The sequence below is a fragment of the Choristoneura fumiferana genome, chromosome 4 (genome assembly GCF_025370935.1).
Source record: "Choristoneura fumiferana chromosome 4, NRCan_CFum_1, whole genome shotgun sequence".
Classification (NCBI taxonomy): Eukaryota; Metazoa; Arthropoda; class Insecta; order Lepidoptera; family Tortricidae; genus Choristoneura; species Choristoneura fumiferana.
This window is the reverse complement of record NC_133475.1, coordinates 9,322,745-9,350,665: the sequence shown is the minus strand read 5'-3', so window position 1 is coordinate 9,350,665 and position 27,921 is coordinate 9,322,745. Positions and strand designations below refer to the sequence as shown.

At 35.9% G+C, this 27,921-nt stretch overlaps 2 protein-coding genes across 3 annotated transcripts in view; one reads left to right on the top strand and one right to left on the bottom strand.

The window, feature by feature from the left end:
- Positions 1 to 27,921, bottom strand: part of LOC141427423 (lachesin-like) — a 211,422-nt gene that overhangs the window by 146,434 nt on the left and 37,067 nt on the right. The window contains exon 10 of one of the 2 annotated variants that reach the window (XR_012451322.1): positions 25,611 to 27,901. Coding sequence is in view for 1 of the 2 variants with exons in the window: in XM_074086823.1 (XP_073942924.1) it covers positions 27,882 to 27,901 (20 nt within the window). In the remaining variant the exon portion in view is untranslated. Of the gene's footprint in view, positions 1 to 23,945; positions 27,902 to 27,921 lie in introns of those variants that run through there. The other variant, XM_074086823.1, reaches the window with a different exon arrangement.
- Positions 2,627 to 11,001, top strand: LOC141427420 (uncharacterized). Its single transcript, XM_074086810.1, has 3 exons — positions 2,627 to 2,735; positions 2,943 to 3,114; positions 8,496 to 11,001. Exons 1-3 carry the CDS (start codon positions 2,718 to 2,720, stop codon positions 8,813 to 8,815), a joined length of 510 nt encoding a protein of 169 aa, XP_073942911.1. The 5' UTR covers positions 2,627 to 2,717; the 3' UTR covers positions 8,816 to 11,001.

The window sequence follows — 27,921 nt, the reverse complement described above, 5'->3', positions numbered from 1 at the left end:
TTTACGGATAACCATCGTAGATGTAGTTTGTTTAAAACTGCAAGAGAAATCTCACACGCTGCATGCATTACGTCATATTAGGTATATAATTATTATTGCGAGGTCGTAACGCGATCGATTATGATTTCACGAGCAATAAGACCGGCAATTTCGATAGTTTTTTTTAATTTAGTAAAATGCTGTATTTGCAGACAGGTCTAGTGTTTATAACTAGGTTAGATGTGACTTTTTTTCAGTTTTTATTTTATTTATATATTTATCCAGTTTACGTCTTATTTTTAAAGGTTATTTATTAAATGTATGAATATAAAAAACATGATGTAACAACAAAAGGAACTTCGGTCGCCCAGGTGTCTACTGTTATTCTATGAACACACACACACACACACACACACACACACACACAATGTGACACAAGGTTGACGGAGCTCCGCCCTATTCCGCGCAGTTGTGGCGCTTTGCGCCTTGTCGCAATTCTAACCTAATCTAACCTACCTAAGTATGCAGGTCAATTTATCTAAATTGATTGATATTAATTCGTGATTCGAAATCAAGATTCCGATTAATAAAACCACGAAGTTTATTTTGCCGACTGTCATATTTCCGAATTAGCGATGTCATTTCGGAAAATTGATAATCGGAATACTGTACTTCGGTCAGGCCAATAACATTCCGTGCTTTTCATTCTTCGGAGTTTTAAAATCGGATATAAAAAAAATCGATATTTCGGAAAAATAAATTTCGTGTTTTTGAGTAATCGGAATTATATGTCTTAGGGATTGTGAAAATCGTAGTTTTGAAAATCGAAAATTAGCAAATTCGGAGTAAAATATTTCGGAGTATTTGGGTGTTCCCGAGTTAGCCAAATGCTTTCCCTTGCTGCTTCGCTTACTGCGACTATCTCAGCTTCTGTTGTTGATATCGCAACACTCTGCTGTCTTCCGGTCACGCATAGTTTTCCATTGATACTGAACGAACAAGTAGTACTTCGTGACTCAAACAAACTTTCCGAGTTTATATCTTGTGCTGAAAGCACCGAAAAAAGATTCTTTGTGACCTTTGGTACGTGCCACACATCATTCATCAAGAATGTTCCTTTCTTTGTCTTCATCAGAATCGAACCCTTTCCTAATGCTTCAATTGCCTTTCCATCTGCAGTAGTTACGGTATGTGGTTCCAGGAAACGTTCAAAACTTTGATAAAAGTCGCTTCTCATCGTGACGTGGTGTGTGGCCCCGTTATCGACGTACCACTCGTCCCCATCTGTATTGCAGTCTGAAACATTCACTAGCACAGCCATCATGTTAGTCATACTAGGTTTTTGACTACGTTCCTTATTCTTAGGACAATCCTTCTTGAAGTGTACGACTTCACCACAGCAATGACATTTAAAAGCTTTGGTTCTCTTCTTAACTGCTTTCTTGGTGCTGTTAACTGTTAGTGCTTCACCAGAGGATCTTGACACGCATCCATCTTCTTTTGAAGTGAGCACACAACTGACTGGTCAAGTTGTCCACAGTTCTATCCTTCTTTGACATCATTACCCAACTTGACTTAAAAGAAAAATATTCTTCTGGCATTGTATCCAAAATCTTGTAGATCAAAAATAACCCAGGTAGTTCTTTTCCTTTGTCCGCTTTTATCAGCTCCTGATTCAGTTTATTCCATAAATTTTCGCTTTTGAGATGTGAGTTGCCATGTCATCATTGATGTCCATCTTGAATTGAAACAATTCCTTACATGCATTGTACAGACGGTCTTCGTACACACCGTCGTACAACCTATGTAGTTCATCCCATACATCTCTTGGATTTGTGAACCGTATTGCCTTATCTAGTGCTTCATCGGTAATATTGTTTGTAATTAACAGTAGTGCAGTACTTTCTAACTGGAGGTACTCTCCTAAGTTTTTGTTATAAGTAGCCAATGCCGCTTCAGCAGAAGTATCTCCATTGCCACCACTTTCCCTTGGATTCTCAGGTCTACTTAACTTTCCTTGCACTATGTCCATGAGTCCATCCATACCGCGTAACAGTGCAGTCATTCTGTGCCTCCAGTAAATCCAGTTGGTTCCATCCAACTTTTAGATTTGAATTTTACTCAACTCCATGATTGTTTACTTTTTCTTCATACGGCTGAGGATCATAACCACTTAGAGCGTATATTTTACTATAAGCCCTAGAAAGCGACAGTGTAGAAGATTAAATCAACGTAAATCATACAAATATTATGTTTCAGCATTCGAAAATTTTATTTGATAAGACAGCCAACTTTTTATTTTTGCGACTTAGGTGTCACATCATGTACAGAGGTTCACCTTAACATTATTAGTTATCCTTTTCAATTATTATTACTTACAAAATAACAATATTTTACAGAAATATATTTAGGTTAAGAAAACATTATTATTTAAAATAGCTTGACTGTGGTCGCAGATAGATTTAGTTCTAGGTTATTAAGTTGCTATCTAGGGTCTATAGTTGTCTAGTATCTACAATTCTATAAACAGACGAGTGCCCTAAAACAATATCGATAAATCACAAGCTGTTTAAGGGTCTGTTATCACTTTAAAGTATTTTGTAAACAAGTTTTAAGTATTTCCGTACTCTGGACCTTCGGGAACTTATTTTTAGCCCCCGTGGTGTTGATAGGTCCATTGACCAGTTGTTTGTGGGAAGAGACGCCCGCGCAGAGAAGTGTGCGGGATATTAGCTAAAATGAATTTATTGTGCTATGTATGTTGACAAATTTTAAAGTAATTGATTCGTTTTGTATGGTGCAACAAGTAATAGTTTATAACATCAATAAATTATTTGAGTTGCATTTGTACACGTGAATTTATTCTAATCGTGATTTGCTGCGTCGAAACTTAAGTCTAAACCCATAATTTTTGGTAATTTTTTTTCGTGCGAAATTTATTAAAAAAAATTTTTTTGTTTCAGTTTTATATCATAATTTTACTGAACAACTTATTAGTGCTAGGGCAAGAAGAAAAACATGTTTTCAGACTGTCTGATAAATTACTTAGATGCAGTTCAAATTTGTCGAAAGTTATACAAGAATTTTGCGATAACGTGCACAAAGTTGTGAAGAGAGATACTTCTGTTATAATTGGTAAGATTTTTTTTCTAGTAATTTCAATAACTCTTTAGCCGAGTTTAGGCTTGCAAGAAAAATCGTGCAAGCTCCATTAAATTGCGGCGCTCGATTGACCCCTACAAACTCCTTGGCTTTACGGCCTCGCAATGTAATGCAACTTGCGCGATTTTTCTTGCAAGTCTAAACTCGGCTTTAGATTAGTCGTGTCTGATTTTATATTAACAACATTTATGTGGATAACTAGTACATTATAGTTGACCAAACTGGGGCAGTAGTGTTAGTTGGTCTGACGGAGTATTACCATAGCGTCACCTTGAAATCATCATTATCAGTTACATATGTAACTGTAAACTGGAGGAGTGACGATAACGTCGTTTTAACTTACGAAGATCTACATGCAATAATATAAGTAAACCCTTTTTCTATATATTTATATTAATAAAAACGGGCAAGAGCGTGTCGGACACGCCCAAAATAGGGTTCCGTAGCCATTACGAAAAAAATAAGTAATATTTTTCTAAGGATTTCGCATTTTATACGGAATCTTTCAAGTTTAGATATATGTATTTTATACCTTAGGCTGCTATTAAAGAGTAAAACTACTAATAATTCTCAAGCAAACTTAGTCGTTATAGTTTTCCTTGAAAGTTTGAGATACTTACTACCGTCCTGATTTTTTTTTTCAAATTTTTCCACCCACCGGTTTAGATTTTAGAGGGGGGGGGGGCGCTCAATTTTAATGAAAATTTGCACTTTAAAGTTGAATAATTCGCAAAAAAATCAATGAATCGAAAAATCGTCATAGCAAACCCCTAATGATAAAAGACCTATCCAATGATACCCCACACTATAGTGTATAGTGTAGTGTGGATGAAAAAAGAAATCACCCTTTTTTTTAGTTTTTTGTACCATTTTGTCGGCATAAGTAGTTTAGGTACATATGTATATATCCGTGCAAAATTACATCTTTCTAGCATTGATAGTCCCTGAGCAAAGCCGCGGACGGACGGACAGACAGACAGACACGGCGAAACTATTAGGGTTCCGTTTTTGCCATTTTGGCTCCAGAATCCTAAAAAGAGAAGATCTGATTCACTCACTCATCAATGCCCAGCCTAAACCATTTAATCTAGAGAGCTGTTTTTTTCACAGACGTGTTGATTTTAAGACGTAAACAAGGAGTAGGAGTATGAAAGGATTTTCCTAAATTCAATCCTTTGTTTTAAAGATAACAATTGGAGATAAAGAAACACGTATTTTAACGTTTTCTAAAATTCCACCCTTGATGGGGTGAAACGGGGCTTCAAAATTTTATATGATTTCATAAGGTTGGTTTTTGAATTCGAAAATTTGCACTGCCTACAACAACGTCTGTCTGTAGAACCCAAAAATTACGCGAGAAAGTCGCGGGCAAAAACCAACGCAATCGTTAAGATAATATTTAAGATACATGTACAAAAGCGAGAATCTATCCACTATCTAAAGGGATCTCGTACCGATCAACGAAGTATTTAGTAAGATCCATTTTAAATAGTGATTGAGCTAGTTATTTAGTTCTTTCTTTACGTCAGAATTACAAGTGCTTACAAATAACAAAGTGGGACACCGGCTACTATGAACGTGTTTCTGCGAAAAAAAATAATTACCTACCTATCAGCCTATCACTATGATTTATATTTTATATTAACTACGTCCCTAAGAGATTCATTAACGAATAATTAACAATGAATTATTTTGATGTTGAAGTTAATGAAACTGTCATAATTTTCGTAGCATAATTAAGTATTGCGATAGGTATATAGAGGGAGGAATGGTGAAATATTTTTATAGACTGTTACAAAAAGACAATATAGTGGACAAAGTCCATTCACAAATTAATACCGTAGTATGATTGTAAATGATATTTTATTAATAATAAAAATCTAAGCGACGATTTAAGTTAAAAACCGGTCAAGAGCGTGTCGGACACGCCCAAAATAGGGTTCCGTAGCCCGTAGTAGTGATACTTTTCTAAGGATTTCGTATTTTATACGGAATCTTCCAAGTTTAGGTATATTTTATACCTTTGGCTGCTATTTACTTTTAAACTACTAATAATTCTTAAGCAAACTTAGCCCGTATAGTTTAATATATTTACTACCAACCTGAATTTTCACTGTAATTTTTTTTTTGTGTTGTTAATTATACTATTTTATTGGCATAGCTTACATATATATTCGTGCAAAATTACAGCTTTCTAGCATTGATAGTCCCTGAGGAAAGTCGCGGACGGACAGACAGACAGACAGACATGGCGAAACTATAAGGGTTCCGTTTTTGCCATTTTGGCTCCGCAACCCAAAAAAGTTAAAATATTAGTTATTTAAATTCATCCGAGTCGTTGCAGTTTGAGCACTAAGCCCAAAATAAACTGTACAAGCTACACTTACTTGGGTCTCTAAGTAGCTATAATTTTGTACAGAAGTACCTATAACCTAACGTTAACTCAAACTTAGGAGTTTGCTTTAGAGTTAACGCAACGTGTCAGCTTTAATCCTATACAAATACAGCAGAATTGAAGATAACGTATGGGTTTGCGTTTAGCTGACTGCCTGGTCTATATTTCAGGGGTCGTGCACAATCGGCAAAACTTTGCGGACAGAAAAAGGTCGAAAAGTGCAAACTAAAGAATGGAGAGCTCTCCGTATTCTTTTTTTAACGCTGAACGTTGGATTGGTATTGTGTTCAAAATATAAACTATCTTCTCGTATTACGGTATCGGTTTATTTTTCCAGTCGTTGCATATTGGTTCCGGATACTCATATTTGAACTACTTACGTTATGAACTGTTTGGAAGTAGGGGCGTGTACACGTTGTTTACATCTGAAGCAGCCAGTGGTTAATTATTATACTGTAAATAGCTTTATATTGTACTAGCCGTTACCCGCGACTTCGTCCGCATAGCATTCGGTTTTTACTATCCCGTGGGAAATGTGGATTTTTCTGGGATAAAAACTATCTTATGTCCTTCCCCGGGATGCAAAGTATGTCTATACCAAATTTCATCTATATCTGTTAAGCGGTTTATGCGTGATGAAGTAACAAACAAACAAACAGATAAACAAAAAAATAAACGAACAGACTTACAAACTTTTGCATTTATTATATTAGTGGTATAGAGCTCATTAAACGTTTCGCAGATATAGTTCTGCTGTGATTCCATATTAATGCTTTATAGTTCGCTGTGTATGGGAAACCCAAGGTTATCCCCGCAAAAGTCCCCGTGGAAATGCATAAATTGAAATAAAAGCGACTCTTTATAATATCATACATCTTTATCAGTTTAGAATCTAAACCGGTTCTTAACCGGTGGTCCCTGGATAACTCGAAGTGGTCCGCGAAGCCATCAATAACGAATTGGCAAAATGACGCGACAGTCAAGTAACGGTCGCCACCGTTCATTCATTTACAATTTTACTTTTACCATATATTACCTTCAAACAGTTGGTGGTCCATGGCAAGACAGAAATCCTGTAAAATGGTCCCTGCTAACTAAAAGGTTAAGAACCGCTGGTTTAGATGATCGCTCCGTGACCGCGAAAGCCGATTAAATTTTACTCGTAGGTATTCTAGGCATATTCATGATTCTAGGGTTTGAACGTTTGGTGGCCCGCCGTGCTTTTAGTTAGAACTATGCAGTTGCCATATAGAGTCGAATTGTACAACAAATTACCCAAAGAGTATAAGATCAACAACATTGTACAGTCACCTGCATTAAATATCTGCCACAGCGGAGCATGAAAAAATGTCCGACACGTCCTACCGGCCCTAGAAGTAGAGTCGTATCAGATATTTATGCACGCTTTGTTGTGTCAAATATTGGTGCTGTTTTTTTTTCAGTCCCCTGCATTAAGTATCTGCCACAGCGGAGCATGAAAAAATGTCCGACACGTCCTACCGGCCTAGAAATAGAGTCGTATCAGATCGCTTTGTTGTGTCAGGTGCGTCAGTATCACGCTTGTCCGTTGTGAGTCATCAGATATCTATGCACGCTTTGTTGTGTCAGATATTGGTGCTGATGACTTTAAAGGATTAACAAATTTGAATAAATATGGTGTTCTCGTCACAATTTCGAACAAATGATTTTGCGGAATGGATTGACTTATCCATAAATAATATAAATGCCTCAAACATATCATTATGTACCTTAGCTGCAGAAAATTATTTTAGCAAATAGGTAGTGACTCCATGGATTCCAGAACCTCGGGTGCTACCACTAAACTCCTAATTCTTCTATTATCTACATAGGTAATTGAAACACAAAATACGAATACAAAAAAAAAGTTGCTAGACTATGTACGGTATACCTTTACTTGCCCGAATTTCATTTGCCCGAATTTCATGTGCTATAATATTCAGCCGTCATAATATTGTTTCTTATAAATTCATTTTCACTACTCATTGTTTACCATATTAATCAAATGACAGAATCTTTGTTTCCTAATATTAATTTCAATAATTCATTGTTTCAAAAAATATCACATGCCAAAATATCATGCCATCCATCAAATCCATAGAGTATTATATACTAATAAATCCCATACGTCAAACAAGCCTTTGAATTAGGTAAATTTTAATCACAAAGATTACGTTTGGTAAGAATTGCGATTTGATTTATGCGAGCGAAGCGAGCGAAAAGACGGTTCGGAGCAGAAGCGACTCGGATAGGTTAGGATCCGAAGGCTAAGGCGGGAGCGAAGCGGAGCTGGTTAGCCTGGTTTCGTATAAGAACAAAACAGTTTTTGTTCGCAACCGATTTCGAACAAGACCGAAAAAGTTTTCTTCCGCATCTGGTTACGAAACTCCGGTTACGTACGTGGCCGATGGGGGTTAGGTTAACAATCTTATAAAGTTGACGATTTCTAAGAAAATTGCACAGTAGGTATGTCAAATAAACTATTATTCTATTTCAACCAAATAAATGCTTTTCAATTTTGTGTTTTATAAACTAAGACGAATGATTAACGACGATTTTATAATTGAACTTAACAGAGAGGACGTGGTGTCAGATGAGGATGAGTGCACCATGGTGAACCTTTATCATGACGACTTTCATGAGGAAATAGTGCGTTGGTTTCTTATTACCTTCCACGTCGCTGGAATCAGGAGATTGTAGTTGGCAATAAAAAGCACTGCTGCCCACTCTCATAATAGGTCACTTATTCGCCTTTCACGACACTTATGGGAAGAGATAGATCCATCCTACTCTATAGGTAACCAGGCCTTCGCATCTTGCCATTCCGCTTACGCTTATATTATTTAAACCGATAGTGAGAGGGACGGTACGATACGAACTTCGATTTTCGAATTTTGTAGTAGCCCTCCAGACACGGCACTCTATGTATATTTTTTTACAGATAAGCTAGTACCCGGGGCGCTACACATACACATGAAGCGCGAGCGGCTGAAGCGATGGCATCGCGTGCGCAGGCAAGTCGCCACCGAGTGCTGCGAACGAGCGTGTACAGTTAGCAACATATTGCTCTACTGCCCGGACGATGCCGAAGTGTTGAGGGACAACCAGAATGCGGCATTTTTGACTGATCTCATACATTCTAGCAGAACTTTGAATAAAGTTTTCATATTAAAATTAAAGACTATATTAGAAGGTCTATTTGTCACTTGTTTTATTTTGGGTTCTTCCTTAAACTGTCATTTCTGCTTTCAAATTAAATAATTTGTTTACTAAATTAATAAATCAGCGACTTATTTTAAGCGCCTAATACTTATAGCTATTTATGCAACTGTATCGTAATAGAGGTCCTTAAAACACGAGTGTGGTTTCATGAAACGAGGCGTAGCCGAGTTTCATAAAAAGGGTCACATGAGTGTTTTAAGGCCTTAATACGTACAGTTTCATACAATATTTTATCTACATCCATATATTAAATCCTCTATCATGCGTTCAAGAACCATTGAGAATGACCTGCATTGCAACCAGAACTAGGACCTTCACTTTGCTGGTAATAAATTATGAGTCATTTCCTTCGCTGCATCTAAAATATCGGGCGGAGTAAAATTTTCTTTGCATTCCCTGATATCAGACATTTTTAAGCAAGAACAAAACTTTTCCACGAAAATTCGTACAACAAAACGACACGTATGAATGGAATGGTACCCAGTACATCACTGCGCATGTGCGCGCATGCGCTAAAGCGGGCGCTGCCACAGATAAGTGAAAATTGGAATCAAAACTTGGTGATATAAACTTTTTGGATTTGCCCTGTATCGTAATGGTGAAAAAAATTGTATTATAAAATTATTTTGTTAGAAGAAAAGTGTTGTAATGTGTTTTTTTATATATTTCGGTATTCTATTTAAAAAGTATGTAAATATAAACTCGTTTTGAATTTTATAATTCGAATTTTACGATATGTGAGTAGATAAAATACTTTTCAAGCGACCGTATTATTGTGTAATCCAAGCTACTTTTTAATGAATCAGCATGACGATTATGATACATATAGCAACTAAATTTGTAATATGTCTACAAATGTTAAGCTTCTAATAAGTGTCAATATCGCATCTATTATTTAAAATTATTCCAAAAAACAAACAAGAATTAAATAATTGATTGATTGAGTACTTACTAGTTACTTTGCGGTGGTCCATATATCAAGGAACTAACCTTACTACTCCGCCACCACAAGAGATATCTTGTTTACATAAACAGCCTAAGCCCCTCTAAGTGAACAAACTACAAAGCTTAAAGGTTATTGAACAAACTACAAGGCTTGAAGGTATCGAAGTTCCTAAGTGATTAATAATTAACGCTGCCACCATTTTCGAGCAATCCATTATTAATCCACGTAATAAAAAAAAATCACTTCGCGCAGTATTCCATGCCTAGTTTGTGCACAAAATAAAACATGTTAAATTTGAGACATTTTTAATATTTATTAGGTACATGCTCGGAGCACATATTTTCAACGATAAAAACCGACCAAGAGCGTGTCGGACACGCCCGAAATAGGGTTCCGTAGCCATTACGAAAAAATTAAGTAATATTTTTCTAAGGATTTCGTATTTTATACGGAATCTTCCAAGTTTAGGTATATTTTGTACCTTAAACTACACATAATTGTCAAGCAAACTTAGCCGTTATAGTTTTCCTTGAAAGTTTGATATACTTACTACCATCCTGAATTTTTTCAAATTTTTTCACCCACCGGTCTAGATTTTAGAGGGAGGAGACGCTCGATTTTAATGAAAATTTGCACTTTAAAGTTGAATATTTCGCAAACAAATCACTGAATCGAAAAATGGTCTTAGCAACCCCTTGGTTTTAAAAAACCTATTCAACGATACCCCACACTATAGGGTTGGATGAGAAAAACAAAATCACCCCCACTTTACGTCTATGAGAGGTACCCTAAAAATAGTTTTTTTTAAAGTTTTATTGTACCATTTTGTCGGCATAGTTTACATATATATCCGTGCAAAATTACAGCTTTCTAGCATTGATAGTCCCTGAGCAAAGCCACGGACGGACAGACAGACAGACATGGCGAAACTATAAGGGTTCCGTTTTTGCCATTTTGACTCCGGAACCCTAAAAAATATATTTGACAACTCGATGAATCGTTAAAATGCACTCAAACGGCCCCGGCGGCTGCAAACGATCGCATTTCCTCGCAAAACTTTTGAATAATGCTAATGCACCTGGTAGAACTGTGCTCGTGGATGATATATTATTTCAACTGCATTCTTGAAGCCTACGTTATGAGTTGCCGGCCGTGCGCAATGATATTAAATATTACTTGTAACAAGTTTTATTGGTGATTGACCGAGTATTTGCATTATCAGTTATCACTATCATCCAGTTATCACTTTTGTAGGTATAATAAATTAATCGACGAGGAGGATCTATGTTTTAATTTTTTGCTCGTATTACAGGCCACACCTGGTGTATTGATGGACAATATCTGTACTTACATTTTATAATATATCCTATACTTAGGACCGAAAAGTAATATAAGGTATGGATACCTACTGTTGCCTACTCCTTTGTAACAATAATCACCAAAATGACTAATAAAAAGATTATATGTTCAGTAAATCCTATATACTAAGTGTATTCAAGTGTATGAAAGATTGGCCTAAACCATCGAGAGTAGTTTCCTAACTGTACAGTAACAGTGTTACCGCATTGTAAACATTGTTTATATAAAAAAAAAAGTTTTTTTACTTACTTAGTTTAAAAATACACAAATAATCCTATATTCTGGAAGTCTTCGTAAATAAGTATTCTATAAAAGACCTTTGCCATTTTCCTGCATCGTAGGTTAATTATCCTGTGGGTATAAGGTAGGTATATTCTCGTTTATTTGAACGTTCTCGTAACTCATAGTTAGAGCACGTCGCTGTTTAGGTTCTACTTATGCTAAGTAAACTAATAACAATTAATTTCGCGAAACGGCCCTTCCCGTTATAAATATCAATCTATTCAAGATTGGTTTTCTCATGTTCCTGGGTAAAATGCGAAGAAAGTTTTAAAATTATTTAAGTGACTTTTGTCGCAACATTGTGGCGTTATAATGTGGCAGAAGCTTTATTATCACCAAGTCCTTGATAGTTGGTTAGGTTGTACTTAGTTAGTTCTCTTGACAAGCTAGCTAAACTTTGCTATATGTATGGATTGTGGGAAGGATGACAATCTCTTACGTGGAAAAGTTACAAAAGCAATAAATAACAGTACCAGATCCCTCTAGAATGGCGCTAGAGTACCTAGTACTTATTGAGTGATTTCACCGAGTTTATCCTTATAAAGCTTCCTTCAAAATTTATACCCCTTAATTCTGTAGCATTCAAAAAATCAAAAATCAAAATTAAAATATTTTATTTATACAGTATAAAACTAAGCTAATTACAGAAAACATATTTATCAACTACGGTGTTGTATACTGCTCAAAAATTTAGACAAAAAGACAAGTATATAAACAAACAAAAAACAAACCACAAAACTGGAAATTAAGTTTGGCGGTAGGAAGTAACAGTGCGAATTTAGTGTGTGTGTGTGTGTGTGTGTGTGTGTGTGTGTGTGTGTGTATTTATGAATTTCCCCCTACGAGCGGGAGTAGTGTAGTGTTCATTGCTTAGATAGTATTTTTTCTGTGTCAATATAATTTAATTGTGATTTTTAATTTTCAGTTCTCGTAGTGAGCAATATTTAATATTGCAAGTGGAATTTACTTTCTTATGTATGAATAATTTCCTGTATAAACCGAATCTTTTTGCAAAGTATGACCTAACTTTTGGCAGTGAATAACTAAATGTACGTTTTTGTAGTACTTTCTTGTAATTAGATAGTGATACACCTTAGAATATACAGTTTTAGAACACTTAGAACTTGACTTTTTTATACAAGGTTTGAGTTGGGTATCTACGTTGTCTTGAATGAATAACCTTCCGAAGGGACCGTTGTGCTCTATCAAGGAGTATCATATGTGTGCTAGCAGCCCCTCCCCACACCGAGATGCAGTATGATATAACAGACTGTGCGAGGGTGAAATATGTCATTTTCAGTAGTTCTTTAGTCATTACATCCCGCAGTTTTTTAAATATATACACTAATTTCCTTATTCGATTTGCAGTGACTATAATGTGATCAATAAATGTTAGTTTTTCGTCCAATACCACCCCTAGGTATTTTATTGATGAACTTCTCTTAATTTTCTCGCAGTTACATAAAGATAGTGCCCCAGAACAATTATGATTTTTTATCGCATCCAAAGTAAGGGGAGCAGACGCCGCAGTTTTGTGGAAGCACAGATATTTTGTTTTCTCTGTGTTCAATGAGAGCAGGTTTCTTTGAAGCCAATCCGCTACAGACATCATACCTCTCTCGACTGTAGTACGCACGCTATTGAGGGACAGTATCGCATTCACCCCGTCCCTCTGCACTCCAAACTTTGCGAGTTGCAACATACACTTTTCATACGCTACAGTGGGCCCAACGACTCAGAAGTATCTAATCTAACGTAACTCTATTTATGTAGTCATTTGAGTGTATCAGATGTCTTGATATTTAACTGCTTTTTATCCCAGTGCAGTGTATCTTCGCTTTGTACTATCCGATAATGATATCTGGTTGGTGACTGTTCATACATACTGTACCGTAAATTTGTTGTTAACCATTTACTATTCGTAAGGTGGTTGATGTTATCGTGACTGTCTCCGAGATATTGTCATCAGTTTAATCTCGATGCAGCAAACACCGAATTCACTACTGATTTTCAAATTCAAGACTTATGTTAACAGTAGTAGATCACAATTTGATGCCATTGAAAACGAAACTTAGGCTCTTGTTACAGTGAGCAAATGTGCCTTACACACGTGTAGACAGTGACATGCATGAATAGGAATCCATTGCAATTGACCACAAGACACTTACAGCTGAAGCACGCGCGATTTCCGTTCTAGTAAAAAACAAAACTATTAACAATCACCACATTGGTCATGGTGAAATGTTTAGCTGTGTTAATATTTTTATATTTGTGTGACAGTTTTGTTTTGGTATGTTTCCAAACGGGAGTGTAACAATTTTTACATAGACGTATCATGAGCTAGACGTGTTTACTATAACGTACCGTCTACGGTAAGTAGCAGCAAAAATATAGAGCAAACATTTACGACTTCCATTTACGTATATTGACTTGCCAATCCGCAGATTAACATTAAACTCGCTGGAGACACGCTTAAGCAGGTAGAGCAATTTAAGTATATTCATAACATTCTGTCTCGTAATTCGCGACCGTATGGCGTCAATAATTTCTGTCAGAAATGCGTAAGTATAGTTTATGTATCACTTTGTAATATAAAGGGGATGTGGGAGGTGGTCAATAAGACGATAGCTGTAGTTGTGCGTAAAGAGAACAAGAACCATTTTATTAAGTAAACCTTAGAATATATACATTACGATTGTCGCTGATACAAGCAATATGCGTTTATGTAGCAGTAAACTATTGTGTTAGGTACTGCTAAACACTGAAAGTGGCCAATTGCCATACTACACCTCCCCCGAAAGTCCCTTCCCCCCCGGGGTGGCAGAAAAAAAATTAAACGCAAGTTACTTGTTTACATTATTTTTTTAATTCCTCTAAGTAATAAAATCAAAGAGAACCACTTTTTGGATTAGGTACTTAGTTTAAGTTTATACATGAAAAAAATAACAGGAAATGAAGTTTGTTATCTTCATTAATTATTTCAGTATTTATCCTAGTGTCACTGCAATAGGAAATGGTAAAAAAAACTTTAGATGTTAATAATATATAAAATTTGTAAAAGAATCTCTATCCATATCTCAATATAGTCATTATTCATCATTGGCATATCAATGTGCCTAATTGATTGAGATGGGAAGACGATTTTAATAATATAGCTGGCCCAGAATAGCCAAAGGATTGAAGAAATTGGAAAGCCTTAGAGGAGGCCTTCGTCGAAAGACAAGCTGTTAAGAGGGGAGCATAGACCGAATGCCGAGAAGAAGAGTTAGTATTACGTAGTATAACTTAATTATTTTCTTGCCTCTTTTTCAACTTCCACTAATTATTGTCAAATAAATAAGTTAAACGTAAACAGCAATAGAGGCTTATTTATTTTATTTATTAACATATTTCAGTTATTTAATTTCTACTTTTTTTATTCAACGTTATTGTTTTGTGTAACTTCTTATTTGGCAAATAATAAATGCTACTATATTAAGTTAAATAAAACTTAGACTTAAAAAAAGATCCAGCTATTCGTGTTTTGAAAAGTTCAGAGTTTGTGAGAATCTTTTCTTACCACCATTTCTTTGTTTACGTATTAGCTAAATACTTATTTGAGCTAATGATAATAGTTGCGTCAGCTCACCAGGGCTACACTACGACATTGGAAAATTACCGTCCCTCTCACTCTCGTATTAAATAATATAAGCGTCAGCGGGACGGTACGATACGAACTTCGATCTTCGAGTTTCGTAGTAGCCCTGCTGCACTCTCCGGTTACATAGCAAGCAAACCTACACTTGTGTTGTTAATATTCTGGTCATTGGCACGACCTGCAAGCTTTGCTTCATCTTTTATATGAACTACTAAGAAATGAAGTTTCGTTTGCTTGTTTTTAGGGCTTCGTACCTAAGTGGGCAAAAACGGAACCCTTAGAGAACCCCTTTGCTGTCCGTTTGTCTAACCGTCTGTCTATTTGTCTGGCCGTCTGTCAAGACCCGTTTTCTCACAAGAACGCGTGGAGGTATTGAGCTGAAATTTATATTAAATACTTAGGTCTGCTACCCAGGAGCATGTTTGGCCTCAAGTGAGATTTCGGTATTTAAGTATTTATTGATAGAGCTAGCGGTACGCCAAAAAAAAGCTGCAAAGAGTTTTAAAAGCCTGAAAATCGGAACAAGCTTTGCGACCTGGCAAAGCTAATTGACCCGATCGCCAAATCTTTAAAAACGCCTGTGCTTTATTTAGGACAGCATAATTTAAAACCAATTTAAGTTGTTTTATTATATAGGCATGTAAGAATTACCGTGGGTCCACCTAGTGCGGCGCCCACGCCTGGTTTATCGTAGGAATTCTAAATTAAAAATGATATAGGAATGGAAATAAGGTCCTTTCAAAAGTGAGACCTCATTTATAATTCAGTTCAACCCTTATCATCTTCGCGTTCATATAAAGATTTGTCACACTATGGCAGATGTGTGTTACGTATGAATATTAGATGCCTTATAAAAAGATAAAGCGTAAATAATTTGAAAAGTAGTTCTTGCGAATGATATATCGTTAGGTACATAATTAATACATAGCAAATCTAGGCAAGGCCGCGTACTTCGCATTTTAATCGCATTCACAATAGAGACAACTCTACCTGCAGTAATCTTGTGTCATTTGGCAAATGAAAGAAAATGGTATGACACAAACTCTTACTATCGAAACTTCAGACGGCTGGTGGGGTGTCACGGGTACAACATATCAAATGTTTCAATCATACCTTGAAAATAGATATCAAGTTGTCAGAATCAATGAGCAACAAAGCGAACCCAAACTTATCAAGTGTGGCGTCCCTCAAGGATCTATATTCTTGGACCTTTATTATTTTTAGTTTTTATAAATAACATACAAGATCTGGGACTAAAAGGGAACATCACTCTTTACGCTGACGACACGGTCTTGTTTTATTTTGGGCACACAATAAACTCAATAATCAATGAGGCACAGCAAATAGGCCGCAATGGGCACTTATACACGTCATTTTTTAAACTACCAGCGCTTTCGGAAAGACCATCATTGCCAAGAAGAATGCGCCGCAAGAAACTTGGCAGAAAGTCATTTTTTCATAATAATATAATTACAAATAAAATACCTATTTAAAAACTATATTATACAATTAAAGAAAAAAAAATACAAAAAATAATATAATAAAAATACAGGGATGTATGGGGTCCCTTATTTTTTATTTTTATTTTATTTATTTGGGGCATCAACAGCAATAGCAACAAGTATTGTTAGTGAGTCCACAAGACTATGATCTCTAGTATGATGTGTGTGTGTGTATATATGTGTGTGTGTGTGTGTGTGTGTGTGTGTGTGTGTGTGTGTGTGTGTGTGTGTGTGTGTGTGTGCGTGTGAGTGCGGTCTGTTATAGGTACTCCAACCAAAGTCGATTTATGTATTTATAATAACAAAATCTTACTATTTTTCCGTTAGGAATTTTCGAATACGATTTTTTAGTGTTGCCTTGCTACAGTCAAAGAGGTCAATATTGTGGAAACGTTTATTGTAGTCTCCAAGGACACGGATAAGAGGTGCATTCTGGGCGTACCTCGTGTGAACCAGGGGAACACTGAACAGGAAGCGATGCGTGTGGCGAGTTCGGTAAGTGGGTGTGAAAAACTTTATTTCAGAGAGCAGTGTAGGGCTATCTGTACGCCCGGATAGAATATCGTGCAGCACAGAGATATCTAACAGCATACGCCGATTCTCGAGACTTAACATAGAGTGCCGTGTGCACGACAACTCGTAGGACGCATCAATTATTCTAGTACGGTAATTCAAATGACGCAAAAAACGCCGCTGTATTTTTTCGATTTGGTCCTTGTACTTCGTGAAATGAGGAGACCAGACGAAGCTGGCGTACTCCAGTAAACTTCTTACATAGGCGTAGTATACTGTCTTGACGCACTTGATGTCACTGAAATCTCGGCAGACACGAAACACAAAGCCCAAATTTTTATAAGCTCGGTTACAATAGTTAAGCTTAGTTACAATACTAAACACTAACTACCTACTTATATCTAAGCTATATCTACGTTCAGTGGAAGTGTAGAATGCTTCCACCGTCATAAATTTTAAAATTAACAGTAAAAGTATAACAACAAAGTATAAGTAGTAATAGTTGTAATTTTCGCTAACCGCTCCAACTTATGCACCTTGCACCGCAACCATAAAATAAAATATTGTTAGCTGAGCGCATTAGCTTTGCCGTACAGACCTACACATAAATCTACCCATTTTTCACTAATTATCGTAACATGTGTAAATGACTTGTCCCGTAGTAGTTATCCATTGTACAATTTATCGTCGATAATAATTATAATTATTACATGCTGTGAATTGATTCATACCGCCTATAAATATTATATACGGCACTTGAACGATGCAGATCTACCCACCTTTGTGAATTATTGTGTGAAGCTTGTTTGTTAATCAATGTTTTATTTTAATGTTATTGCATGATTATTGGCATGATACCATATATTTAAGCCTACGCACTATCAAATTCAATTACAAATCTTGTATTTTCTCTGTATGTGAATTGTTAATTCTTAAGAGGAAATAAATGTCTTTAAACCTATCGCGATAGTATCCAAATAAGTCTTTGTCATTGCTATTAAGAGCGTTTATACCTGCTGAGTTGGCAACGTTGCATTTTTGTTAGTTTTTCTCGATTATTCCATAAAAATTGAATGAAAATTAAAAATGTTGTCTTATAGAACACTTCTCAATATATAAGTTAATGTGTCTACTCCAATAATTATTCGTTATAGACTTTTATTTTCTTTAAAAACCGTTTATAAACATTAATTCGTTAATTTCAAGTGCCAAGATAAAAGTTAAAAACAAAGTTTTATTGCTGTACATGTTTTGCCGCCAAACTGCCTTATTTAGTCTTATTTTACCTGTGCTATAAAAATATCGTGTGCGTTACGAGGATATAGTAACTAGTAGAATTAGGTACGCGTACCTACCTAAATGTTTCGCTTTGTTATATAAAATGCAAATAGCCATTAAACAAGATGTACTTACCTACTCATATTTTCCCGTACTTCGAAGATCGCATCACAGTACTTTCCCGAGAACAGTTGTAGCAGCAAACAATAATTCCAGCTTTTCAACATAGGTTTTCTGGGAGCGTAATTTCAAATAACCAGGAGGAGAATGGGGCTCTAAGGCATGATCAAAGTATAAATAGAAACACCCGAATTTTCGTACCCTACTTTCATTTTCATTTCCTTTCCTGAAAGCGCCTTTCAAATTTCTTGTTACCCATACCGCGTATACGTTTTATAACTTTAAGTGGGTAATAAAGTCAGTTTACATTAAAGTTATAATCGAATCTATGGAAACGAAACTTTTTGAGTTTATAAATTTTAAAGTGATTGTAAAGGAACAGGGTACAGTTTTTACAGGCGCAGCCAGAGTGGTCTCAAATTTAAACAATAAGTTTCGTAAAAAACATGTAAGAATTTTTTGTGTGCTTCAATTGTCATACAAACCACTCTAAGAGGCTGATTCACCACCCATTGATTAGTTTTAGTTAACGGATAAATGTGATGCTGTCTCCGTCTATTCGTACAAAACAAACAGAGACGGCATCACATTTATCCGTCAAATAAATTTAATCAATGGATGATGAAACAGGGTCACTGTACTAAATTTCAACTCAATCGAATCACTAGAAGTGAGAGAAATACAATTTTCAATATTTGACCTTAATATAAAATCACGTGCATTTCCAAAAGTATATTCGTACGCGGAAGAGAGATTTTTTGACTAATCACGTATATGCATTGGACGCATAATAATTTATCCGGGAATTTACAAAACTCTTTTTTATTTGACGACCGGATAGCCAAGTGGTTAGAGAAGCTGACTATGAAGCTTGAGGTTCCGGGTTCAATCCCCGGCCGGGCCAGATATCTGTGTGAATAATAATGAATGTTTGTTCTCGGGTCTTGGGTGTTTAATATGTATACAATAATGTATTTATCTTTAAAAGTATGTTTATCCGTTGCTTAGTACCCTTTACAAGCTTTGCTTAGTTTGGGACTAGGTCAATTGGTGTCAATTGTCCCATGATATATGTTTTTATTTATTTACTGTGGGTATATGTCTCCCTTTATAGCTCTAGTAGTTTACCTTTTTTAAAATATGTATATAACAAACGAAGCTTTTGCTTGATCCCCACCCGTCTCGTGTAGTCGTGTTAAGGTACCCGGGATCCCATTATGTTGATGACCTTCATAAACATACATTCATAACAAAGTAGGCGAAATTGGATGAGACCCGGTGACCTCAATAGAACTTGTGCAAATACTCAAACGGTATACCCTTAAAATTTAAAGTGCTTTATCGTTCGTTCGTCGTAATCGTATATATATATAAAAGTAACTGATAACCATTTATTCTCTTAATCCATCACTTATTCTCAAGCAGCCACGTTTATGGCTTGGTGTAGCACTTAAAATTTTACTTCGCTACGAGTATTTCTTCAAATTCAACCTGTCGTACACAGACATTAAAGACATAATATCCATTAGTCAAATTACGATTGATCTACTAACTAGTAATCAAAATATACAAGGAATAAGTAAAACAAGTAGTTTATTTTATTATTCCTTTTCTAAGAAGCAAATTAAGGGGTACAAAACGTAGCACTGTTTACCTCTACGGCGTAGAGGCCACGCGTGCTACGGGGATTACTCGTAACTACGGAGATTTCGACACGTGATTTGACAAATTCTGTTTTGCGCACAAGTGTCTATGCCAAATCAGGTTGGCTGACTTGACAGCCTACCATGGTTGACCATATCTTTTTAGTTTTAATTTTTTGTTTATTTTTGTAACTCTTTGTATTGGTCTTCAGAGTGCGTGAAAATGCAATACTTGTTCCAAAATGAATAGGTAAGTAAAGTTTAAATTGAAAATTACCATCGTCATTGATCAATCATTATTAATAATCCCGACGATTGTCCGTACAGAAATTACTGAATGCTCCCTTTTAATAACGAATGAACGCTTTGTTGAAACAAGGCGGGCTGTACGAGTATTCTTTGCGTTCTTAAAATCCAATAAAGACCGTTTCATCCCAAGCTTTCACTCAAAAAAGTATATTCCGGGCTTAAGCATCGCCAAATATGTACCCAGAAGTAGGATATTCCGGGCGGGAAATTCATTTAAGCGGGAATATACTCTGATATTGCGTTGTTTAGACCGCACTAGCCGATTTCAATATCCTGCGGAACGCGTTTTGGGCCTTTAGAGGTTTGCCGCCATATCTGCATCGTACGGCGACAACAATACAGTAAGTCTGCTTTAAAGAGACCTAATCTTCTTTAACATGCTAGGTCAAGCTATTTGCAGTATTCAGACTATTGCTAGTTGCAATGTGAAAATTACGTACTTACCTAAGGTTGCCGCGCAGTGAAATTTTGTGCATCTCTAGAGCTTGTCTAAGCTAAAATGACGAGTCCCTTATCAATTAAATCAGCTTCATGTGACTAGTTATGGACAGCAAATCTTTACAATAACCGCCTGAGTCTAACGGGGAACTAAATCCCTGTTACCTGCCAAAGTCACCACTACTCAAACTATACGATGTACATGTGGGATCGTTTATACCTGTTTTAGCAACATGTATAAAAAAGTTTCAGCTTTATACAATACCGAAGGATGCCGTCGCCGTCGCGGGCTCTTGGTCCATTAAGAAAACGTTATTATAACATAATTTTAGTTGTACGGTTGAGTGTACAAAAATGCAGTACTCTTCAAAAATATGTACAGTTGCTATCGTAAACATCGGAGCTATCTTAGTGCACATAAACACCTGAACAAGACTGTACAATGGCGTAAGTGCGAGTTCAGATGTCTTTGACCGGCTAGCCCAGGGATGGTAAACCTTTTGGTGACCGTGCCATTTTTAGGGATTCGTATCTCAGTTGGCAAAAATGGAACGTCTGTCTGTCCGTCCGTCTGTCAAGATCCGTTTTCTCAAGAACGCGAGGAGGTATCAAGCCGAAATGGAGCAGTGAAAAAGTTACCTACTGTCAACGCCGCCATCATCTTCATACAATCTTATATCCGTAGTAAGAATTTTACAGCGTCAATCCAAGCCACAGTTTTTTGTATATGCGACAACGATTGCTGTCAATCACTTACTACTTTATATACAGTCATATACCCCATATCGTCGGCTCGGCAATTATCTGCAGGTCACAGAAAAATATCTGAAATAAGTTGAAATCCATACTATCTTTCTTCTGCGAAAACCGTTTTCTGAAGTGATTGTTTGATTTAAGTAGCCTTGAGGCCGCTCAGCTTTGAAGTGGTGTATAGATTTACATGTTACTCGGGAGTGTTTCTCTTCCTTCATGAATCTATTCAGTGTTAAAGCTGGGAGAAAATCCATGGAGTAGTTTCAAACAGACTACATTTCAGTGGGTATTGAATGTCTAATCAACCAATCAGTCAATTATACTTGTATGTAATTAGGTTAAATAGGATGTCTAAAGAATAATCGATAATGTCATCAAATTCTACAGACCATTCTTAAAAAAATGTGAGCAGGTAAATGAGGCCGTTAAAACGTTCTAGTAATGACCCTAATTCGTTTGTCCTTTTTGACATTTGGTCAGACAAAAAAGTATATTTTCTTATAGCAGGTCTGAAACTTTTTGTGAATAAGGGGCAAGTACGATACGGACACAGAGTTGTTAAACAGTGTATCTCTTTCCCAGTTACTTGCTCACATACATGCTTATTCTTTAAATAAAATGTTCATACCAGCTACTACATAACAGTAATATTGCGGGGTCTGACATTCTCTCGAGTATTTTCAATAATGTGACGAAATTCCCCTAGTAATTTTGCTTATGATACAATGGTAATTAAAAAAACAATAGTTAGGTTATTTGACAATGCTTGATGCTATTTAGAGCGTTTAATAGTTAAAAAAACTTGCTGGCCGCTAAAATGTTCTAGGTTTGTTTTAATCACGCGCCTTAATTCGGTATATTAACCAGCCGCCATTCGCCACAAATGACTCGGGTTGATTTAATTCACCCTTTCTGCAATTTATTGTTTCGGTTCTACGGAACTCTATAAATATGGTAATAGTGGGCCAATGTCGGGTTCCGCATAACGTAACTCCTGAACTAAATAGAATTAGGACCTTCTCCGTTTCCGGTAAACTGTAGTAAAAGTTAAAATGGGTCACAAGTACGCCATTTTCGCTCAAGTAATTTTGTAATTTTTCGTGCTCGTTGCACGGCACCTGGCTAAGTTTTAACTAAGTAATTTAAAGGAAACACTTTCATAAGTTCCAATTCGTTTACTTTATGTCCATTGGAAAGATTTTTTTTTCTTATTCTGCATAAGTAGTTATAATAAAATACAAGCAAATAGTTATAGTTGGTAAATTTAAATAAAAAATTGCTCATAATATTGACTGGCACTTTATTACGAAATTAGAACCTTACTTTTTACGATAAAACGTAATAGGTTAGTTATGTAAATTGATCCTGGACCCTAGGCATTAAAATAAGTCTTAAATTGTAACCGGCTTACGTTACGAATTAAATACCCCTATAGCAAGCAAGTCTTGTATACATATATATTTATTTTGGAGATCTTGCCAACGAATCTAACGATTTCATGTAATTTGCATGGGAGGGGCTTTGTAAGGGTATTTATTTCGCATCAGTATTGAATGAAAATGTTTTTTGGACACCTGCGTCGGGCAGGTAGATTGTCCTATATCGAAACATTGGAGTGGATATTGTACCGTCTCTGAGAAGCGCCCCATACCATCCAGGGCACAGCACTCAACCATCATCTTGGGGTGCAGTGAGAGGACCCATCCCGGGGCGGCCAGTGGGCGTCGCGGTGTCACTTAATGCTCCCGTGGCGTCCTGTGTTGGTTTTAGCACTTCCAGCGCCCTGGGCGAGATTTCCACGGCGCCCCCTACTTTTGGGAATTTTCTAGAAGGTATAGGCTTCAGGCGCCCCTTTAAGTACGGCGCCCTGGGCGGTCGCCCCACCGCGCCCTACCCTAACGCCGCTACTGGTGGCGTCCCACAATGGCCAAGAAGGCACTCGTGTGGTTTTTATTGGGTAGGCTGTGGGCGGGAGAGCTCCAAAGACTCCCTGTTGCCTCAAACACAGGGCATGCACAACGCGCATTTTCCACAGGTAACAACAAAAATCTGGAAAACCCCCGACTTTGTCACTTTAAAGTTATATACCTCACGGCTGAACCGATTTTGATGAAACATGTCTACAAACCATCGCTAGAAAACCTGCTTTCAAATAAATAAAAAAACGCATTCAAATCGGCTCATCCGTTTAAGAGCTACGGTGCCACAGACAGACAGACAGACACACAGACACACATAGCGGTCAAACTTATAACACCCCTCTTTTTGCGTCGCGGGTTAAAAAAAGGGTTAGGTTACACACTCTCACTCTCCGGGTTGCCTAACAAAGATGTCCAGTCCAACCCACTGCTACATAGTCTTATCAATATTTCATTTCAAACAAGTAACACGTGATCAACACAACTTTATTAAAGTAACTGAGACGAGCAACAAAAGAAGCAGACACCATGAAGCGTAACATATTTGAAACATCACCGGATATTAAGAAATTCATATCTTGATAGAGTCCCGTGTATCTACGTTTCTTTAACTCCCACGTATCTATGGCGATACTTATTACTAACGGAGTATATTTTCGTTTTATGTAGTCCGTTTTGATCTTAAACAACAAAGAGAAAGCCAGCACGTAGGAGATAGGTGGGTAGTTATCAGAAAATCACGGAATTTGTCATGATAAAATTATAAAAATAAAGTTAAACTAGGACTCCTTAGCTTTTTATTTTGTTGTATTCATGATACTTAATTTTAATTACGTAATGATCTCCAAAACAAACTAATTTTAATTGACACTGTGTTCATAAATTGACTGTCAATCGAAGTGTGAGGGAATGCCTTATTTTCTTGGGACACGTGAAAATGATAATTTTTTGGATTAGTTTTTAGTTTTATACTCCAAAATAATGATACATTTGCAGATTCACTGTATTTACTATGCATTGGTCAAACTTATAAGAATAAGAATAAGAATAATTTTATTTAGTAATAAATTTACATTGTCCACAAAAAATTACAAAATAACACAGTTGAATAAAAAAACAATACATTTGACTTTTCTACGGCCTTCGCACTAGACTCTGGGTCTGTATCGCGAGTGCCAGAAGGATGTCTTAAATTACAAAATTAGAACATTACAAAATACGCTAAGAGTAGTGAGAGCTACTTGTATAATATGTTTATTATACTTAATAATGATTCATTAAGAAAAAATAAGTAACTCAATCTGGGACTTGGGACATAGTGAGGGAAAGATTATAACTTGGTAAAATGCGTTGTATTTCTTTTATTAACATGACTGTATAATCAAGAAACAACGACGGACATTTTAAGCCCCGGTAATGTAATTTGCCAGGAAATAGCCGCCCTATAATAAATAATTAAGTCCTGATAAAAATTTACAAGACAAGAATTTCGGGATTTTACATACACAATTGCAAAATGTCGTGTAATGACAGTGGGATTTTTACATTTACTCATTCATTTCATTCACTCTCCTTTTGTGCAATCAGTTATTTTTGTAGCTGTGTGTAATCATTCACTCCAACTCTCGTGCCATTGGCCATTACCTACACTTCTGTATCCGCGTTTGTTAAATTGACGTCAAAATCATGATTTCATTTTCAATAAAGTACCCAATCATATTAATTATGAATAGGTAGGTATTTCATAAGACTGTTTTAATTGGGTAGTAAAAAAAATCCGAATTCACATCAAAATTACACAGCAAAATACTCCACTCAAAATATTACGTAATAAACTGCAAATTATATTCGTGGCGTACCGCTATTTGTCTTAAAGCAAAGCATTTTTATTATTGCACAGCTAATAATGACTAACGCACATCATATCTTGTAACTTTTTTTTTTAAATATAGCTTCTATATTTGCACATCAAATATATAATTACCTATCAATTTATTTTCAGCATGTATATACTTTTTACATAGCCAGCATTAGTAGGGGCCAAATTATTTCCTAAATAAATAAGGTTATGGCGCTTCGCCGGCCGCTGCCGCGGCGCGCTCGCTTTGCTCGCTCGGATTGCGCGTTGTGGTCACAATTGTACCTAACGCTCCTTCTCGCTCTGCTCGTCGTCGTACCTAATTTTCCAGTGCCAAATTGACAGTAAAAGTTATTTTGCTATGAGAATGAGTATCATCTACGCACGCTCTTGTTAATTTGCTGCCGAGTCAGTATTTTTGATGTGCAGTCAGTATTTTTGATGTGATTGTAGTATTTTTGTATAGTTTGTGTTGATGTATATTTTCGAATTATCTGCAGTACTAATTTTGCTAAACATTTAGTTTATTTGTATTGAAATAATTTAATTGATGTACAAAGGTATATAAATGATGAGAATAAATTGATAGGCAATTATTTATTTGATGTGCAATTAACAATATACCGTTTTAAATTAATGAATTAATTATTCATCAAAACAAAGTCTTAATAATCATTTGACGTCACGCTTCATGTTAAACTTCACACGGACTGACAAAAACCGCCGACGTACAAGAATGATGGCTGGAAATGAAATTGAAAGAATGATGGCTGGAAATGAAATTGAATGAACCATCAGGGCTTCAGGATAGATTCTTTACTTGCTCAGCCTTAAATGTAACAGCGTTATTGTCTTACACACTTATAAGTTCGAATATATGATAAGGACACAAAGACAGGCCAAAGTAACCCTGCAGGGCGGTATACTGAGCAAGCAATAAGTTCAAATGGAGGGCTTCAGATCAATAACAGTATTACTTACGTAAGTCTATTTATTTAGGTCCTTATAATACATGTTAACAATATAACATTTCGGCTCAAATGCTTCCTTTGACGATGGTTCCGAGAAGTTTCGGTTGCGAATCAAAAGACCTTCAGAAAGTAGAGCTAGTAATGACAATGACTTTGATGAATCAAATTAGAAATATTTATTTCAAAGAAACTTTTGTTAGCTTCATAAATTACAACGTAAAAAACCTGTAAAAAAGATTTCAGCGTAACTTATTCAGTTTTGTAAATCAGAAAATAATAGTTAATTTTGCGAACTTGCCAAATTGTAACAAAATTACTTTTAGTTGTAATTTGTGCCTGAAAAATGCCTAAGGCAGATACCGTATAAATTCTAAGAAAATTCATAATTGAAACTACCTAGCTAATATATTTTATTACTTGTATTTAAAATAAATATGACTTAAAACATTGCTTGTCAAAACCAGCCACAATACATTTTTTCAACAGTTCGTATACAATCACTTTAGAAGAGTTTCCATATTCCTTTCCTTAAATATCCTTAATTACACTTCGCACCGTTTGAACTAAAATATAATTATGTAATATTGATGTTATTTATTTAACGAAAAAAAGCTTTTATGTATAAATGTATAGTAAAATGCCATAACCCAGAAATACAGCTAAATGGGGAATGGATGAAAAATTTTAGAAACGCTGGAAACTTTTTTTATCGTTAGGAATAACCTTTCTAATTAACAGAAAAAAAACAGATTTTTAAGTAGCATCAAATAATTTAAAAAAATTAAAGAGTTTTCTTTACCGCCAAATTACGACAGTCCGGTCGGTTACGGGTTGTTCCATAGTCCAGAATAAAAAACACATTAAAAAAGAATTTATGTGTATTTGACTACATCGTCTTGACAGGTGACACTCTTTACCGGCTCGGATAATACCGACATGGAAATACCGACCCTGTTTTTCATCTACACACCCATAGAAGCTCATGTCAGTTTCTATTGGCGTGTACATTCTTTTTTACTGGTTTTTATTCTGGACTGTGGAACAACCGTAACCGACCGGACTGTCGTAAGTTGGCGGTAAAGAAAACTCTTTCATTTTTTTTAATTTATTGATGCTACTTAAAAATCTGATATTTTTCTGTGAATTATAAAGGTCATTCCTATTGATATAAAAAGTTTCAAGCGTTTCTAAATTTTTCATCCATTCCCCATTATTAAAAATATCTAACCCTATTTTAAAGAATTTAGTACAATCAAAATTAAATAATTACACTTAAAACCATGCTGAATATGTAAATTACCTCTCAGGAAACAAAATGTAGTCTTTCACTTTAAATATAAGTACAAGACCAAAACTAAATAAGTTATTTGATAGATAATGAAATAAATCTACACTCTATATTAAGCTCCTTGCTAACTATATACAATGTGAAAGAATTTGCTTATATGTATAACACTGAATCTGATTCGTTGTTTTCAGCAGGCAATTGTTATTACAGCAATATATAGAATGTCCAAAGAAGGCGACAGCTTAGGTGCGGCAGACCACAAAGACCAGTGGTCTGAATTCTTCTCAGGTCACAAACTTGGCGATAATTCTGAAAAAAAAACAACAGTC